This window comes from Manacus candei, unplaced genomic scaffold (genome assembly GCF_025592945.1).
Source record: "Manacus candei isolate 608988 ecotype Guabito, Panama unplaced genomic scaffold, ASM2559294v1 h1tg000081l, whole genome shotgun sequence".
Lineage (NCBI taxonomy): Eukaryota > Metazoa > Chordata > Aves > Passeriformes > Pipridae > Manacus > Manacus candei.
The window spans coordinates 1,476,685-1,495,909 of record NW_026138129.1 but is presented as its reverse complement, the minus strand read 5'-3'; the positions used below and the strand labels follow the sequence as shown (position 1 = coordinate 1,495,909).

The 19,225-nt window shown below is 38.5% G+C and overlaps 1 protein-coding gene across 1 annotated transcript in view; it reads left to right on the top strand.

Moving 5' to 3' along the window:
• The window catches only part of LOC127481690 (centromere protein J-like), a 43,788-nt gene extending 24,746 nt beyond the window's left edge, over positions 1–19,042 (top strand). The window contains exons 6-17 of the mRNA XM_051811254.1: positions 592–712; positions 4,439–4,604; positions 6,901–7,116; positions 8,358–8,492; positions 12,025–12,180; positions 13,004–13,118; positions 13,542–13,648; positions 14,903–14,995; positions 15,838–15,978; positions 16,668–16,752; positions 17,115–17,235; positions 17,951–19,042. Coding sequence (XP_051667214.1) covers positions 592–712; positions 4,439–4,604; positions 6,901–7,116; positions 8,358–8,492; positions 12,025–12,180; positions 13,004–13,118; positions 13,542–13,648; positions 14,903–14,995; positions 15,838–15,978; positions 16,668–16,752; positions 17,115–17,235; positions 17,951–18,140 — 1,646 coding nt within the window. The 3' untranslated portion in view covers positions 18,141–19,042. The remainder of the gene's footprint in view (positions 1–591; positions 713–4,438; positions 4,605–6,900; positions 7,117–8,357; positions 8,493–12,024; positions 12,181–13,003; positions 13,119–13,541; positions 13,649–14,902; positions 14,996–15,837; positions 15,979–16,667; positions 16,753–17,114; positions 17,236–17,950) is intronic.
• Positions 19,043–19,225: the final 183 nt, after the last annotated feature.

Sequence of the window (19,225 nt, the reverse complement as noted above, 5' to 3'; positions counted from 1 at the left end):
ATCTTACTTCTGGCAATGAAATTGTAACATGCTTAAGCAGGATTTAGTCCTTTTATTAAACAGTTTCTTGACTTCTCTCTTAGTTTCCACTGAAGGACTTCCCCCACATTGACTACTCATCCCAAACCCATTAGCTGTCTCTTTGTGTAGGATCAGTCAAAATCAGTTGTCCTGTCCTGAGTAATCGCCAGGGCAGAAATATTCACTTCTCATGGTTCTCAATTGCTCTGTCACAATTTAGTAAGCACACTCTACTCCGTGTCAGACTGATGTCAAAAGAGGGTTCCTGAGGCCTCTTTGAAGGTTACATTCAAACTAAAGTTGAACTATCATTGGCATTCACATTCCTGAAAAGGAATTCAGCTACTAACACTAATATATCCCAAATTTGTTTCACTTTCTTGATTTGTAGGGCTTGAGTTGCACTACTAAGAGATATGCTGGGAATGGAATACTTGCATAATTAAGCAAAGATACATTAATTCTTTTTGATAGATTAAGCAATAAAACTTACTGCACTTATGCAGTCTGTGGTTTTAAATACACAGAGAGGGTTCATAAATATTCACAAAGTTTTGTGTACTAACATAGATTTCTTTACAGAAGAAACCCAGAACATCCTTAGCAGAGGATTAGAGACTGGTAATAACAGTGGAACCCCTTCACTGACTGTGGTGAATGAAAATGATGAGAAAACAATGCATTTTCACAGGTAAATCTCTATACACTAGCAGTTGATTTGTGTGTGCAGTGAGACAAATATTTCTTTTACAGTCCTTAAATCAAGCTGCTAAATTCTTGCTTATCAGTTGTCTTCTTTTCAAGGGCATCTGTATTGTTTCATAACTGAAACACTTATTTAGCTGTCTAGATTCATAGTAAAGCACCTAACTGAAGGAGGCCAGCTCTGAAATCACTGGTGCAGTTTGGGTCTTAAAGCCGAATAACTCCAAATGCTTTTCATAAGCTGATGAATATCTTCAGGTTACAGTGAAATCAGTAAGAACTCAAGATAATTTTTGAATGCTGAAAAGGTTTTAGTTTGTAGTTTGTTTGGTATTTGTTTACTTCTTCAGAGAAGAAAAATAAGTTCTTGCCACATAATCCCAGTGATGAATAATTTTTAAACTATGAGGTTTGCAATGCCAATTCCTCTAATAAAAATTGAGCTTGCTTACAATCAAGTCAAATACATATTTTTAATGTGATGAAATCTGTTAGAAATTACTAGATACCATCTACTGTAAACACAGAAAAGATTCTTTTCCTCTTTACATTTCAAGCCTAGTTCTTAACTCGTATGAAATTAACATAATTTATTGATTTGGATTTTTTAATACATAATGCAAAGTAAGAAATTATTTTTCACATCTTCTTGTCCATTCCTCCTAATTTCAGAGACCATGGGATAAGTGCAAAAGGAAATAGAATTACATTTATCAGTATGTATCATTTCCTCCTATATCTGTCTTTAGCAAAATACTTTCAACGTCTTAAAAAAAAAAATGGTTTCGTTAAAGATCCTTCTTGCTTGTGACCTTGCAAACCTACTGGAAGATGACATCTGGCTGACTGTGATAGGTGTTCTGGATGTGAATATTTGCGAGATTTAGCATTTCATAGAACTGTTAATGAAACTAAGTGCTACTTTTACTTTTACCAGTGTAAATTTTGACTCTGGAGTGATGTACTGGTGCAGAATTACTGCAGTGCCAGACTCTGCCAGCACTGCATTCTTTGCCTGCTGACAGTGCTGCCTTACAGGTGAAATGACTTTGATTTTCTCATATTAATGCAGGTTTTTAAAAGAGCTTTCCATGGATTTATGCATGTCATTAGCCATAGTAGCCCCTAGCATTTCCACACAAATGTTTATCCAAGCCTAGTCAGCCTAGTACAACGTGTACATCTTTTCTTTTTTCTTTCTTTCTTTTTTTTTAATTTAAGAGAGAAAACTAATTGCAAAAGGCAGCTTATCCTCCCTGGCTATGTTGGCCCTGTGGTGATTTATGCAATCCCAAAATCTGCTTTGTATTTTTAAATCAGTAACCCTATCAGGAATCAGTTCCCTATTAGGAACACAAGATGACTGCCACATTGATAGCAGTTGACTTGTGCTGCGTTGACAACTTGTGCTCACTGGAAGCAATGAAAATCTTTTTGAGAGCAGCATGACATGCCTGAACCTGCCCAAACTATCCGTTCTTTTGTTTCCAAGTACTTTGTTTTCAGACCTTTTCAGGCAGAAATAACATGAGGAAGAGAGTAAAAACAGTTGGGATATAGCATGTTGTGTGTATCTGGTGTCTATTGGAGTCTGGACAGCACTCAAGGCATCAGCCCGTGGGGTCCACCCCTGCAGCACTGAAATAGCTGCTGATGGCGTCTGGCATCAGCCAGACTATTCAGTGATGGTTATTTTTTGTTCCTTCAACAAGGACAGCTTATTTGCCATTTTTAATGCACAATTTTCTTGTAGAATGGAATCGGGATGCTTTCTGGACCAACAACAGTAACCAACGTGATTGGTTTATTTTTTCCCACCTGCTTTTGACTGAAAAACTTTTTCTTGGAAAAAAAGGCTTTTGCTTAATGTGTGTTTCTGCCTCACAGACAACTTGCTGTGATGTGCCTCATGCAGAGGTGTGCCTGGGATGAAAGCAAGAATTTGAGTTTGCATAAAGTGTTTAGCCTTTTTTAATGTATTTTCTCTCTGTGTTCTGGACCTATCTCCTATTTACAATTTATAACTGGGGTATGAACTGTTTGTCAGAACCTCCGAAGAAGTATTTTGAGTGCTCCTGGTGTTATTGGTTATTACATTACCTCAGGTCAGGATCTGTTTTCTAGCCTTGACTTAAAACTGCACTATTCAGTCTTCAGAGGAAAATGTTACACATGTATCTTGCTTTTCTTCTGGTACATTGTATTTCAGAGTTACTAGTCTGGATATGGAACAGTGGCAGGCTGGACATAATCACACAGGGGCTCTATTTGCTAATTTAATTGGATTAATTTGAGGGGAATTAATACTTCTATTGACTATTGCTGAGGCTTTCTTTAGCATGCCTTTAACTAGAATATCAGTCAGGCTTATTTAGAATAGAAAACAACAAAAAAAATTAGGTAATGCATTATAAAGAGCAGTAGGATATGGGGAGTTGTTTTTTCTCTTAGTATCTTTGAGAACTTTAGTATTTTGCTCCTGAGGTGTTAAACTGCATTAATGAGAGGGAAACATGAGGTCATGGCTGCCTCCTGTAATTTGCGTTGCTTTTCAAGTAATAGTGATGGACAGATGGTGGCTGTAGGTCATGAAGTGAGCTGGGAGCTCACTTTATTTGTTAGCAGGAAGATAACAAATAAGTTACAGAATCACAGAATATGCTGAGTTGGAAGGGACCCACGAGAATCATTAAGTCCAACTCTTAGCCCTGCACAGGAACATCCCTGAGAGTCACACCTTGTGCCTGAGAATATTATCCAAATTCTTCTTGACCTCTGTCGGGCTTGGTGCTGTGATCATTTCACTGGGGAGCCTGTTCCAGTGCCCAACCGCCCTCTGGGTGAAGAACCTTTTCCTAATATCCAATCTAAACCTCATCTGACACAACTTCAGGTCATTCCCTTGGGTCCTGTCACTGGTCACTACAGAGAAGAGATCAGTGTCTGCCCCTCCTCTTCCCCTCATGATGAAGTTGTAGGCTGCAACGAAGTCTCCGCTCAGTCTCCTCTTCTCCAGGCTGAACAGACCAAGTGACCTCATATTAAAAATGAACTAAGCAGTTAGATCAGTCATATAAACTCTGTTTGAGGATATGTAAAGATTTGTACTGTCCCCTCTTGTTGAGCTTTTAAGTGTACTTCCAGATCACTCATGCCTTGAGACAGTAAGTTCAAAGGCAAAATCTCTTCTGTGTGCTGAACTCCCACATTTAACTCTTGGAGTGTATTTACCTGTGGAAAGTGAAGTACCTTATCCCCTTTCATTCAGGTCCATGGCTAATCTGATTTGTAGTAATGACTGGGCTGCTGGAAATACAGCTTAGTCCCCAGCCTTGCATGATGCAGTGCTTCACACATGCAATGACAGGGAACAAGTTGTGCCTTCTGCAGGTCTTCCTTAATATCTGTCTGAATAGAAAATGTATTTAAAAGCCTCTAAGTTCATGGTCATTACGTTGTCAAAAATTTCAATTAGGATTGTTTCCAGCTGCTAAATAGAATAAATTTTATAGCTGAATGCATGCATGAGTGTTCCCAGTGAGGAAGTACCTTTGACAAGTGCTGATAACTTCTTACCACTTCCAGCAGTACCAGCATATAAGGGACATGCCCAAGCCCTCCAAAAATCATGCCCGAAGAAGGTACGTCTAATAACGTCCTTCATTACAGTCTTGTATGCCAACTTCATACTCTTTGTTTACCTTCTGAACAGAACACGGATAGACCAGCCCAAGACTGTCAGGAGCCAGGAGCTGACTCACACCTTGGAACACAATAGAGATCAAACTCACCCACTGCAGAAAGGAAAAATTGCCCAGAGCAAGTTCAGAAGAACAGCTAGAGTCACTGAAGAAAATGTGAAATCAGAAGAAATACAAGTAAGCTGTCTTCTGTAAAATAAATATGCAATTTATATCAATTAGTATCCTTGCATTCAGACATCTTATGGTTGTAACTGAATCCTTCCATTCGTCCCACATGGCAAATTATTCATGCCACGTCTTGAGGACAGTTGTGTGTACAGTGAGGATTTTTGATGTTAATAGGACTTTTTTTGGTTTTTATTTTAAATGTACATCCCTTATTCTTTATATAAGAAAAAAAATAGGTTGTGCCTTCCATTTCTTAAGAAAGGCTGGGAGGTTTGCATGTTCCTTATACTTCCTTGTACTGATTTGCCCAGCTGAGCTGACTCTTGAAAGATTTCCAACTCCTACCATAGTGGGCTTTGCATCTTGTTGATATTAGGACCAATTGTGCCAAGTGCAACAGAGTTAATGGCCATCATTCTCTATTCTCATCCCTGAGGTGAGTGTTAATTTTTTTCCTTAAACTATCCTGATCTTTGACTTTGAGGTATTTTTGTGATATCTAGCTCTATGTCTAACAGTCTAACCTGCCTAATAACATCCCTGAATCATTTATTACAGTTTCTTCTAAGTTCCTTTAGGGGATTCTATCTGTTTGAATCCTCTGTTTCAGCCTTCCCAGTGATAAAGTCATCTCCAATTATCTGTGGCCATTCTCCCTATTAAAACCAGCTAGACATAATATGACTTAAGGGGCAATTTTCTAGGAGAGTCACTGATAAAGAGAGAAAAAAATGGTGAGCTATGTGAAACAAATAAAGGAGTTGGGGCAACTAAAAGCTATATTTTTATAGGAGAGAACAGTAGGCAGTGGTAATGCTCAGAAATGTCTGGAACAATGTTCTGCTGCAAAAGGATGTCTAAACCAAACTGATATATTTGACAGCAAACTGACAACTTCAATTATTTTCTTAACCAGAAATGTTTCAGAACACTCTCAGGCACATAGTGTGACTCTTAGGGATGGTCCTGTTCAGGGCTAAGGGTTGGACTCGATGATCTTTGTGGGCCTCTTTCAATTCGGCATATTCTGTGATTCTGTGAACGATTAAAACTGCCAAGATAGTACTTTGTTCAAACTTTCTGTACCTTCTTTATTTTTCATTTGTACATTTTTGAAATACTTATTTTTGTACTATACACATAGTTAATGTTTTCTCTGCTTATGTTCCACATTTCTCTGGAAGTAACATTTACAACAGGAAAGGTTTCAGTGAGGTTATTTTAGTATTTTGAATAAAAATATTTTGAATGTCCTCTCCGCAAAATATTTTAAAATATCAGCTTTCTTTCCACTCAGGATTTAAAAAAAAATGGTAGCATTTCTGCCAGGGAATAACTGTGTTTCCTGACTAGGTCTAGCCCTAGGGATGAAGTCTGATAGAATTGTTTTAATCTTTTGTGCTGATCTGATAACATAATGAGTGTAGGTTCAAAAATTTAATTTTCCACAAAACAAACCCAAAACACTTTCTGAGTCACTTATCTGTGTGATTCTCAAGTTCTGAGTCTGCTGCTTCTTGGAAATGGCTGATGATGTGCCAAATTCAGAGCAGGGAGCTCACAACAAAGAAAGAATGGTGACTAGGAAGTAAATGGGCAGACACACAAGTGCAAGGGAAGCAGGAAAGGATTGCATATGAAAATTGGTTGACTGCAGGGCAAACTGCAAATTTCTATCTTGCCTCCGCCAATATTCCATTTACAATATCCAGCATGAGTGCCCTTAAGGAAGAGGACTCAGTGTTTGCATCAGCATGGGCAAGGGAAGAAAGGACAAGGGAAAATTGATGGAGATGGATTTATATGGAAAAGTCCTCTCCAAATTTCATTACTTTCATTTTCAACTCTCTTGAAAATTGTCTTTGCAATCCTCTGCTGTTTGTAAGAAGCATTTTAACTATACTTTGTCACCACATGAAGATCTGAACTGACATTTTTGTTATTAAAATATATCTTGTATTCTATCCTTTTTTGAAAGACATTTACATTTAATGATGATTGTTTGCATGATTAGTTTGTATTTCCTGTTTTTTTTTCACACAGCACAGACTTTTCTCAGCTCACTTTGTAACAATATAGGAGTTCAGAGGGCAGTGGGATTTTTTACTATTTTGGGGGGGTTTGTTTGTTTATTGGCTTTTATGAAATAATTTCAAATATATTCTTCTTTTTATTGCAGATCTTTATAGTGTACACCTTTAAGCAGAACAAAAGACTCCATGTTTCTTTCTGGATGTGTAAGGTGGGCATGCCTAGTTCAGAGCAGGCAATGAGATGGAACACATTTTTTTTTTACTGATAGGTACTAAAACAGCAGATTGCCGGACTGCAGGAGGAGTTCAAGAGAAGTGAGTCCTGCTGGCATGCTGCCTACAGCAAACTGAGAGACCAGGTTGAGTTGCTGACCAGGCAGAACATGATGCTTCGAGATGAGCTCAGAATTTCAGAACATCAGAGATGGAAAGCAGAAAAAACCCCAAAAGCTGCGAATTTTTTGGACAGAAAATCAGAGACCCCGGTACTGGAAGATATTATCTGCTTAATACTGTCTGAAAAAGAAAAATTCAGGAGTAGTTTTATTTTGGACCTGTCATGTGTGAATACTGGTCCTCCATTCCTCCCATGCTTAGCCTGAAGGGGGAAAGTCAGTTCTATAGTAAGCCATGTTAAAATATATGCTTTGTAAAAATACTCTTTGTAATTTTTTTTTTCAGTATCCCCCTTGTTTAGCATACTTGTAGGGTTACTTGTTACCTTACTATATAACTGAATAACTTCTTATAAGAGAGTTAAAGGAAGTTAAAGTTGCCCACTTCTTACACAGCAGACAGCAAGTCTTGGTGAAATTAAATGGTTCAGACTAGAATTCAAAAGACAGAAATTTGGTTTAAGTGGGTAATTTAATTTCCTTGTGTATTCAAGGGAGACAAATACATGCTTTGATGGATCACTCATCCTATGTGTGTCAAGGCAACTAGAACAAATAATTATCTTCTAGGTGGTACAGTCTGGTGAGATGAATCCTACTCTTCCACAGAATGGCTGAACCTAGAAGAAAATAAAATTGAGCTATTTACTACTAAGCTTTTCCCTAATTTTCAAATCTAATTTCTAGTAATGTATCTTCAAAAGATGTTAGAACCACCAATTAACCTGTCCTTTGCTTTATGGAGTGAACAAGTTTTGGGCTCTCTTTTTATTTGATTTTAATGTACTTGTTAATGAGATTTTTCACCTAACACTATTAAGATCCATTGAAAATGTCATTTGAAGAGATACTTCACTTTATTTTTAATTTTCCCAAACATACCTGCTCATATGACTCATCCTTTTATAGATTTCAAAGGTCAGAAAAAAAATAAGTCACAGGTACAGAATGAAAATATATAAAAATTCCAATAAAAGCAAGGATAAGAAAAAGCTAATTGATTTGTGTTGTAGGCCAGATTTCTGATTTATTTCTATTGCTTTTGGGTATTTGGTGATATAGGGCTTCTACTCAAGCCACTGAATACTTTTGTTGTGTGAGAATAACATTAGGATGCTGTCTATTAAGATGCTAGGATGGCATCTACAAAGATTTTTTCTGATACTGGAGAGTTTTGGTCCCTAACAGAACATCATGTGGAATTTCATTAATTGTGTTTAAATATCATAATTTTTCTTACAGCAGAAAGCCAGATGGCTTTGAATGTTGTTTTATTCTACTAGCTGTACCTTGAACTTAAAATTATATATTTATAACAAATTCTCCACTAGGTTGCAGAAGCTATTCTGCAAGGGACAGCATCTTCATCCAAACAGGAAGAAAGTTCATGGAGAGATAATCGCAAAAGCCGCAGCACCTCTCACATGGGGCTGAAGACATGTTTGCAAAGACACTTAATTAGAGATGTGAGTAGCAAAGTATGCATTCCTATTCCCGGCAGTCACTTTTCCACAGTTTCAAATATGTACTTAAGAGAATATTCTTTGGAATCCAAATTTCTGCAAATGGAAGGGTGTATAAGTATGTTCACATTTTCTTGCAGTCAGGTTGTGCTCTCATTCTACATAACTTTGTTTGCAGTTTTTCTTCTGATTTTGCATTAGGAAAAACATTTTTTTTCCTTTTCTAGAGAAAACTGAATTGCCTGTTGTTTTCAGCTATGCTCTGACTTCTTTGCACCTACTACTTTACAGACTTGTTTTACAAGTAATCTTTGTACCTTGCCTCAGCAAACCATAAATCTAGTATTTTGACATTCAAGGCTTTACTTGCCAATATGTACTAGTGGCCTCCCTGTTAATGTCAGTGGGAAAATTACTTAGCTTTTTACAAGTTATGACAAGTTAACTCAGTATGTCAAATGAGATGCTTGTTTCTGGCTGGTATGTTCATGACTGCTCCTCCACAGCCAGCTTTCCATATTTCTCACACGTCATTGTTTAGAATATAGATATTTAAATATCTCGTCATGCTTTTCTTTCTCTTGGCTTTGTATTTCTTGCTTCTATAATAAGCACCTTGATTATTACACAAAGCTCCTTTCTTAATTTTGCTCACATTTAGTTGAAATCTGTGCTTTATTCAAGTGAACAGTCACTCTGAAATTCCTCCTACCTACTGAAAATTTCCACTGGCTAAAGTAAAACTTAGATTGGCCAGCACACCCTGCACTCTGCCTGTCTAGGAACTGAAATAAAATGTAAAAGATGTCAGGTGAGAGGGGAGGCAACTATTCCACTGTAGTGAGCATGATAGCATGTGTTTTGGAAGTCACTAGACAGCTACTCTAGTGAATTCTATATGATGCCAGATATGAAAAGAGACAATGGTAAGAATAACTTTAAACTGAATATGCTTAAAAGATCAGAATCAGTCATGTGTGAAACAGTAGCTTCAAAGAGGATACCTGCCTTCAAGACTATTTCTAAGCAGTTATGTGTTGTTCATGAGTCAGAAAATAGAGGGTTTAGCTGCAAAAAATTGTTCCATGTGTTCTACACTGATGTCTACAGCTGGAATCTCTCCATTCTTCTGTGCTACGGTGGACAGAATTACTAGTTAAACAAATAATATTCAATATACCATCTTCAGTTACAGTAGCCAGTAAAGTAAAAAAACTATCTTTGGTAGCTTACTCTGGAAATTTTCAAAGCATGAAGGAGTTTGTTTCATCTGAACATCTCAAGAATTTTTGCAAAGTGAGTTAAAAATAGAAACATTTATTCTACATAGAGATTCCCTAAGATCCAGTGAGTTCGTTTTCCTCCTGTGGCACACAGCCACGTGCAATAAAATTATGGCTTCAGCAACAGTTTTGAGAAGGGGGAAGTTGAGGACAGCAGACTTTTGGGCTCGCTGTTATCTGAGCTTTCACCATCTAGCCAGCACTGGATCCAATCCAACTGGAATCCAGCACAACCATGAACTAGACTGGTAGGCATAGGGCCCAGATGTCCTGAGTGAACTCTAAAATGTTTGACAGAGACACATGCTCTTTATCTAATCTGATGGCACAAAAAGGCTTTAGACTGAATAGGGTGGCTGTTAATTACTTGAAGCCAGAATTTAAGGCTCAGGTAAATGGAATATTAAACAGAAGGCCAAAATCTGTGTAGTAGAGATAGATTTGAATGTGGTGACTCACTTGTATTTTCTTTGTATTTGAGCTGTTTTGATGGCAAGTGGATGCTTTTCCTCACAGATCCTGTAAATCTGGACAATTCTGAATTTTGGATAGATATGAAACAAATTATCATACTATTTCTGTCCAGGACTGAAAAACTGTGCATAGGAACATATAAAAGTGAATGGGAACATATCAAAGTGAATGAGATAACCTTGAGCAACAGAAGGGTGGTCAGGCATTGGAACAGACTGAACAGGGAAGTGGTGGAATCACCATCCTTGGCACTGTTCAAAAAACGTGTGTACTTTGGGACACGGTTTAGTGGCAGACCTGACAGTGCTGGGTTATTGGTTGGAACTGATGATCTTAGAGTCTTTTCCAACCTAAGCAATTCTATGGTTCTAGGATTTGGAGAAGATATGCGTGCATATATAGTGGGTTTCTGTGGCTGGGTTTTGGTAAGGGGGGGAGGAGGGGGAGGGTACAGGGATGGTTTCTGTTAGAAGCTGCCAGAAGCTTCTCCTGTCCTGTGGAGCCAATGCCAACCGGCTCCAGGACGGGCTTCCTGCTGCTGGCCAAGGCCAAGCCAGTCAGGAGTGATAGTAACGCCTCTGTGATAACGTATTTAAGAACAGAAATGTATCGCATGAAAAGGAGGGGATACGCCTGACTCCTAGAGTCGGGAGATTTTCTCAGCCCACAGAGATTTATTTGTCTGTTAGTGCCCCAGGGAAAATGAAATCACATATGTTTCACCCAGTCTGTCAGGTACCCTGCACAGGAGCCTTTCAACAAACAGATTCACAAGATCAGGGTAATTTGATTGCCCTTTTTCGGAGACTGCCATATAACAGTGTAAGGGAAAACCCCTCAGCAGGTCTTCCCACATGTTATTCTGCTGCTAGCAAACTGTCAGTATCTTATAAAGGACTCACACTAATAGTTTATGGAATAACACTCTTTATTAATACAAACTGTGACAAGTTAATAAGGTTCATGGTAGTCGGTGATAGGGTCTATCTGCAAAAATGTATTTAAAGCAATCTAATAATACTATACAGCAAGCACAAGAACAAACTGTAATACAAAACAATATATTCTGGAGCAAAAGTGAGCTCTAGTCCTTAAAAGCAACAGTCAGCACACATAGAATAGTTACTCACCCGACAGGCATCCCTGAACGGGGGGGAGGGAAGACAGGTTTGACTTCTCAGCTGATCCCAGCAGTTTCAGTGGAAATCTTTCTCAGATTTCTCCTCATTTCCAACTTCCTTTTATACTATTTCTTTAGGTTTAGGTGGAGTTTGAGTGAATCTAGTCATAGGTCCTCAACTGGGTAGTTGTCCTTGGCATCTGTCTTCCTTGGTAGACAGATATGTCATGGTTGAAGTATCACCATGTTCCGCTTCCTGCAGGATGTTTGTGGAGGGAAGTCACAGTGCCTTCACATCACTCCCCTCTCCATTGCATTCTCTATACCATGTGTTTATCACTATTTGGGGAACCTTTGTGGAGCATCGTGACCATCATCCAGGAAGCAGCAGCTGGTTCTCCTCTGTAATTCATATTCTCCTTTAACTTTTAACCCTGTCCATTATTCCATAGTGCAAAGCAAAATAAGATCCCAAGACAGAGTTATGTATAAAACATGTGTGTGTGTGTTTGTGTGTGTTTGCATGTGTCTCTGTGGGTATGCCCACATACACAAATAAATAATTTCCTGAAGTTTTAACTGCTTAGTAATGCACCTGTTGTATTGCTATTTGAACCCGTCTATATTAACTTAATAAAAATATATTCAAACTTTTTAGGCAACAGATAGTTCTGTGCAAAGAGCTCATCCTTTGAGATCAGTGACAAAAGAACATCAAGAAAAGAAACCATCTAACTGCTCCATTGATAGAAGCACACCAACTGGCAGGAGAACACTTAATCAGGGAAAACTGACACCTTTAGAACCAGAAAAAGTAAGTCAATAGCAAGATCTATTTAAACCGCCTTTATTTGCTTTTTATAGAATTGTTCAGAAGCTATATCAACACCTGATCCCCATACAGCTGCTGCTTGGTCTTCTTTCCCTGGAGCTGAAGGTTTTTTTGTCAGAAATTATCTTAGAGACTGTTCATACAGTCTCTCTGAGCTATTCAGATACCTGCAGGCCAGAGTGTGGGTGAATGCTTTGAAACCTGCCCCTCTTGCCTCAGAAAAAGTTCAGAGTTGATCACATGCACCAAGCATTGGGGCATTGTATGGGCCTGTGGCTCCCAGGAAGGCCAGGGGTTTGGACCATCAGGAGCTCATGGAATCCAGCAGGGCAGTGCCCATCCCGCAGACGCAGACAGGAAGGAGGGCAGGCTGGGGATGGAAGTGTGAGTTAGACCAAAATCCCAATTGTCAAAACCTATAGTGATGAGACAGGTCTGGGGTCATGAAGGGAATTCATCCTGTGGGTCAGGGCTGGCATTTGGATCAATGAGGTGCATGGCCAGGTACAGACAACTGCAATGCAAACTAACATGGACCAAATGAAGTCCATGAGATGGACTTCCCAAACCAAGAGATGGGAAGCAGTGGGCAGGGTGGTGGGCATGGTATTGTCTGACACTTCTTCCAGTTCTTCCACCTTCCTTTCTCCACAATAGTCTGAACTAAGGTTAGACCCATGCACAATACCCAAACACAGACAGCTAAACTTCTAGGAAGGGGAAGTGCACTCTGGCCATGTCAGTGACAACTCCCATCTTACAGTGAAGCATGACTGTAGGCCAGGCCCTCTCTATTTTTCTTCAGGTTGTACATCAGCCCTCTCCTACTGGAGGAAAAACAGATAGTAGAAAATCACCTGGAGCTGTCTCACATGTAACTGGTCTTTTCAAGGAGCCTAACTCATCTTCCTGTGTAAAAGGTAAGATATGTGGAAACTTTCTACCTGCTTAAAATGGTCTGCAAATGACTTGGAGACGCTGGTCTTTAACTCTTGACTTGCAGAGGATGTTATCACTAAAACACTCCTATTATTCTTAGAAGAATTATCAAATTTGTATTTTACAAGAGGGGAGAGCAAACTGTGCTCTCAGCTGCTTACTTACTGAGTTTGTTGTCCTGGAAGTTTAAAGGCGGGAGAATGGATGTGGACTGCACTTCATTTTGGTCCAGGAAAAAGCACCTTTGGAAGGATGGAAAAATGTTAGCAAATATTATCACTGTAAGAAGCAATGTGTTGCCAGACTCTGAGACATCTTTAAAAAACCTGAGATAGGTATGAAAATGTGATTCAGCAATTTGCATATGCTTTCAATGACCCCTTTTACTTTGCTTTTTCTTACAGGCATGCCTTTGCCAGTTTCAGATAGCTCAGAAGACATGTCCCTCTCACATAACCATAGCAATGACACTTGCAGCTTTGTACCCTGCAATAACAACGAAGAAAGAGAGGTATTCCACCATGTAACTCTATAAAATAGAATTTCAGTTAGTCTGTGGTCTTAGTTTTCATATACAGCATGCTAGCTTCCATTCAGAAAAATACTCTCCTGGCTTTATTTTCTTTCATCTACTCATGATATAAGTACAGTCTTTAAAACAATATTGTAATGGCTTTCAAATAATAGATTAGATTTCTTTATCAATGTGGTCCTGCACAACTGTTGAATATTAATAGATTTATGTTGTTAGTTACCATTTTAATTTTGTCTCTGGAAGAATAAACTCTTAAAAAGACAGAAAAGCTGCTAAAACCTCAGAATAAAGTGGCTTTAGTGACCACACACAGGAGAAGTGGCATAACTGCAGATAACAACAAAGTATTTACAGACAGTTGTGCTTTTCTGGATGCTGAAAAAAAGGTTTGAGCTACTTATGATTCTGGTTCTTCCATGATCAGCAAATGCCTTCTTTCCATTTCCAACAGAAATAAAACATACCAAGAAAGGAAAACACTCCATTCCCACTTTCTAGGCTATGCAGTGGACAGAGCATTAGGAATGTATCTCACATACACGCACGGTGTTTATAGCCATTTACTGAAGCATATCATTGCCCTGTGGGGAGCAGTATTCCCTATTCCTTTGGATCCTGTAATTCAAAATTTCACCACATCTTCAAAAGTAATTAACATCATCTGGTAGCTACCCTGGATGCTATGTGCCAGATGCCGATTAACTTAAGGCTCCTTTATGCTGCCACACTGCAAAGAGCACTCATGGCAATGGTAAATCGGAATTGCAACATCCAGAATAGCCCCTACCTACATAGATAGCATTACCTAAGAGCTAAAGGCCACGTAATTTGTTTTGGAAGAGTGGCTCTAGCTTATATAGGTACCTTTCTTTGTAAATCAGTAACCCAATATTCAGAGATAGTTCTCCTCTCTGTTCTTGTGTTTATTTTCTCCATTTTGTACCGTGTAATTTTGCCAGAATGCACTCTTGTCACTTCATTTTTGGACTTCCTTTTTGCTACCTTTAGCTGTGCAAACTGAAGATAATTTGAGTTAATGTGCAAAATTTCTAGCTACAACTAAAACATAAAAATTCATTGCAAAGACAAGGCAATACCTAAAAGAAGGGCATCTTTCCTCTGCATGTGTGAAAGTAAACATGGGGTTTGCACTGTTGATTAAAATTAATGAAAATATTTTTAAAACATATATGTTTGTATAACACTGACTGTGATGTTTTCATAACATAGCCTCCAAAATTATCTGGAAGGTCAATGTTGAATCAAGAAAGAAGAAAGAGTGAGGAAGAGGTGCAGGAAAAAATAGAGTATTGTGATGGAAAGGTAAGAGAAAATAGGATTTTTGTTTTTTTTTTTTTGGTTGGGAGGCATTCCCTTTTTGTGGATATTCTGATTGTTGGAACTAAATGGCAAAGCTATAGTGCATCTTCTGGTTGTCTTCTTTTTTGGACTTCAAATGAATTATATTGTAGGATTTGATATATGGTGAACAGAACCAGCTGCCATAGTAATACCAGGGAAACTGATTAACCAGAGGCTGTGCTGGGTATGAAACCTTCTCTGACCAGCGTATTGTTTGTAGAAGAGCACACTGGTGGCATTATTGTCTGCTGTTAAGAAGTTTTGAGCAATTTTTCAGCTTTCTGCATGCAGCCACAATTAATTCTGTAGTACTGAATGTCCATACAGGATTATTTGGAAAACGATTGTTAACTTATCTTGTCAGCACTCTGTGTTAATACAGCAATTAAATCGTTTTGGCTCACATAATCCAGAAGCAGGGTCTCTCAAGTCACCTGTGTGGAAGATGCACAAGCATATATGAAATGAGTCCAGACAATAATTCACTGAAGTTGGTCAAGGAAAAACCTGACTGGCATCCCTATTGCCACAGGGCTGCGTACCTTACCTCCCTTAACAGAAAAACAAGGCAATAGGGTGAGAATTTGGGATATGTGATGCAAGTAAGTTCATCTTGTGAAAAGAAAATTTCTTTTGGCTCCCTTTATACACAAATGAAAAAAAAAAATAAGGCCTGTTCTGCAGCGATAACTTCTGAAATATAAAGGCATAGAATTACTTACTTCAAACTCCAGTTTAATTGGAAGGCAGTGCAATGCTGCTCATTTCCTTTGACTTCAATTAGATGCTTTATGTGTTTGAAGGTAGAAGAGGTGCTTACCGATGGACGTCGAATCCTCACTTTCCGCAATGGTACTAGAAAAGAGATTAGTGTTGATAAAAGGACAACAACAATTAGCTTTTCCAATGGAGATGTAAAGAAGATCATGCCAGATCAGAGAGTGGTGTGTAACTTTTTTTTTCTTTGTGGAAAATAAAATGATTAATTGATTTTCCAACAAGGTCCTATCATTTATCTTGATCTATTAATTCTGAGATAAGTTGATAAGGAAGGGTGTTGGTTTAACAACCCTGAGCAGTGAAACTTCTTCATCTACAAGGACAAAAGTGGAAAGGTACGAAGGTAACAGTCAAAGAAGGAAAAAATATGTGGTTGGCCAAGCAGGAGACTGAACAAGGCAAGGGGCAGAAGCAGCTGTCTGAAGCAAGGACTTGTTTTTATTCATTTGTAGAGTAGCTAATTCCTCTTGGCATTATATAAATATAAGTAGTTAATAAGTATGTGAGCTAGAGTGGAAATAAGTGAGGCCTTGGTAGCAGTAGGGCTATTTTAAATTAATAGTTCATGGATGAGATCCAAAGCAAAGAAATAGGAGGATGACTTTCATGTATGCACTCTATCTCTGTATGCCACAGAGATGAACATAGTGTCATCTAGACACAGTCATGAGGAGGAGAGTGAATGAGAGGAAGGAACAGCAATGTGAACACAGATACTTTTATGGATGGCAGATGCAGAAAACGACCTTGAAATGACTTTTTAAAGATGGCTTATTTTTAAGCACATTGTTATGGTTGAATCTGCTTATGCAAATATTGTGAACATACTGCTACCACTTCACTCTCCTTCCAGATTTATTATTATGCAGATGCACAGACAACCCACACTGCTTATCCAGATGGTCTGAAGGTGCTGCAGTTCCCTAATAATCAGATAGGTATGCAAGAGCTCATAAGCGTGAACGGTATGTGCAGATTTATTTCTACTATGAAAGTGTGGTCTGCGTTCTGACTCCAAGAGATTAAGTATTTTCTTGCCATTTAACAGTGTCTTTGCATTTCACTTCCAGTATATTCCATCACTTCACTGCTCAGTTTCCTCCTACAGAGCAAGTATAGTAATGGAATATAAATGTAACTCTTCTAATTTTGATTATCTGTTTATGTGATTCTTTAATTTCTTTAGCTGTACTCTGCATATAATTTCCATCCTCACTGCGATATCCAAAAAAATCCTGACCTAGCTGTGTGTACAGAAGCATGAAAGAATACTAGACTTCTTACATCTTCTTTTCCACAGAAAAACATTATCCTGATGGCACACAAGAAATTGTGTTCCCAGATCACACAGTGAAGTGCCTCTATAGTGACGGACTGAAGGAAACTTTTTTCCCAGATGGCACAGTAGTAAAAGTAGAAAAGTAAGTCTTGTATAAATGACAGGAACCAGGCATTGGACACACACCCAATGATACTGACATTTAGAACTGTGGCTGGGTTTGGCATAGCTAGGAAATTTCTAGATGAAAGGAGAAAGGATTTTTAAGATAGCAAAGGTTTTGCTACAATGTAGCACTGAAAACTGTTCACTTCCACCTTGAGTGATAGATGATCATTTGTCACTGGCAAAGTGACTGTGAAATATTCCTCATTTGGTTCCTTGTAACTTTACACTGGCCAGAGTTGCTGGGAGATCACCAGTTGTCTGTGTTAAAAATGTAGGTGCTAAAGGACTCACGGTGAGGGCTCCTAAGCTGTATTCTTACCCATTTGGCTCCCTTTCTAATCTCAGGCAAGGCATTTCATGTATTGTCTCTCTATTCCTCCATGCAACATGAGAAAAACAGGAATCTTTCATTTGTGCCTCTTCTGGGCTTCGAAAGGTTCCTGTTGTAAAATAGATTTTCTGCCTGCAAAAAGCCTTGAGATCCCTCCATGAAGTCATGTAAAACGCAAATCTCCATTAGCTATTATACTATGTATTGAAATCTTTTTGTGAGATAAGATCTCTAATGCCATCCTGTGTTAATTCTGACATTATTTTCTGCTTTCTTTGAGTCACATTAGACAGCTCAGTGAGACAGGTTAACAAAGACAGTGCCTTCTCATCACTGCATTCATTGCTATTTCTTTCAGGAATGGAGATAAAATAGTGATATTCAGTAATGGCCAGAAGGAGATTCACACTGCACAGTTCAAGAGGCGGGAGTACCCAGATGGCACCGTGAAAACTGTGTACTGCAACGGCAGACGGGAAACCAAGTACTCCACTGGACGAGTTCAAATCAAAGATGAGGAGGGTAATCTCATCCTAGATAAGAAGTAATTCTTCCCCGCAAAGGGCTGCACTGTAGCTCAACCACTGTAGCAGGTCAGAACTGTTAGCAAGATTTAACTTGTGAAAAGGACTGGATGGATCTGTAAGGCTGAAAATTACTTTGGCTGAGTGACTGGCTTAGATTGGAATAACCTTACCTGAATGTAATGTCTCTTGAGTGAGACTTGAATGGGATGTGGTCATGTGCTCTTTGTGTATGCAACATTAAAATAAATGCCCACAGTACTTCTCATTGAAGTGTTTATTTTATGGTACTGATCACAATTTCCCTTGTTTTTCTGCCACTTAGTTGTGAAAGTGACTACAATTCTGGACCATGGCATAAGAGCCTCAAGCATACAGTTCAGTGCTGCCCTGCGCTGACTAGAGCAGATTGCTCAAAGCCCAATCCAACCTGGCCTTGAACACTTCCAGGGAAGTGTTTGAAATCACTGAAGTTTTTGAAATCACTGAAACATTTCTCTTGAGGAGCTCAGCTCATTTACCTGCCCATTGATTGAGATGCCCAATTATCTCCTTATGCCCCCCAAATTCCTGTAACAACAAATACGTTTTCATAGCAATATTATAGAATTGCTCTACCTTCTCTTTAGTTTTCAGGGACTCAGACGATTAACAAATCACCATTCAAATTACAGAGTATCTATGAAAGAAAGAGCAAGGAGCATTGCTGATGTTGATCATACACATACTTCAGTTTATCAATTTAATTATGATGCTATGAGCATCCATGCAGTTTGATATCGACTGGTGTAATGATAAAATTGCATTGTTTTCTCTTTACTGCTGTGTAACTCTCCTTTTCAGCTTTTCACTGCAGAAATAGCATATTTTATTTGTTTTGTAAAAGGAAACTCTAATCAAAATAAATCCAAGATATCATTCTTTTCCATGTGTTTCACTAAGAATTTCAGTTTGTTCTTCCTTACGCTGAGCGAAACAAACATATGTTGATTTTTTTCTCAATTAGGCATCATAAAAAAGTGAATGTGGTTAATGTTTTCAGTTTGGCTGGGAAACTAAATATATGATACCAATGTTTTATAAAGCAACATTGTTTTTATTCCCATGAA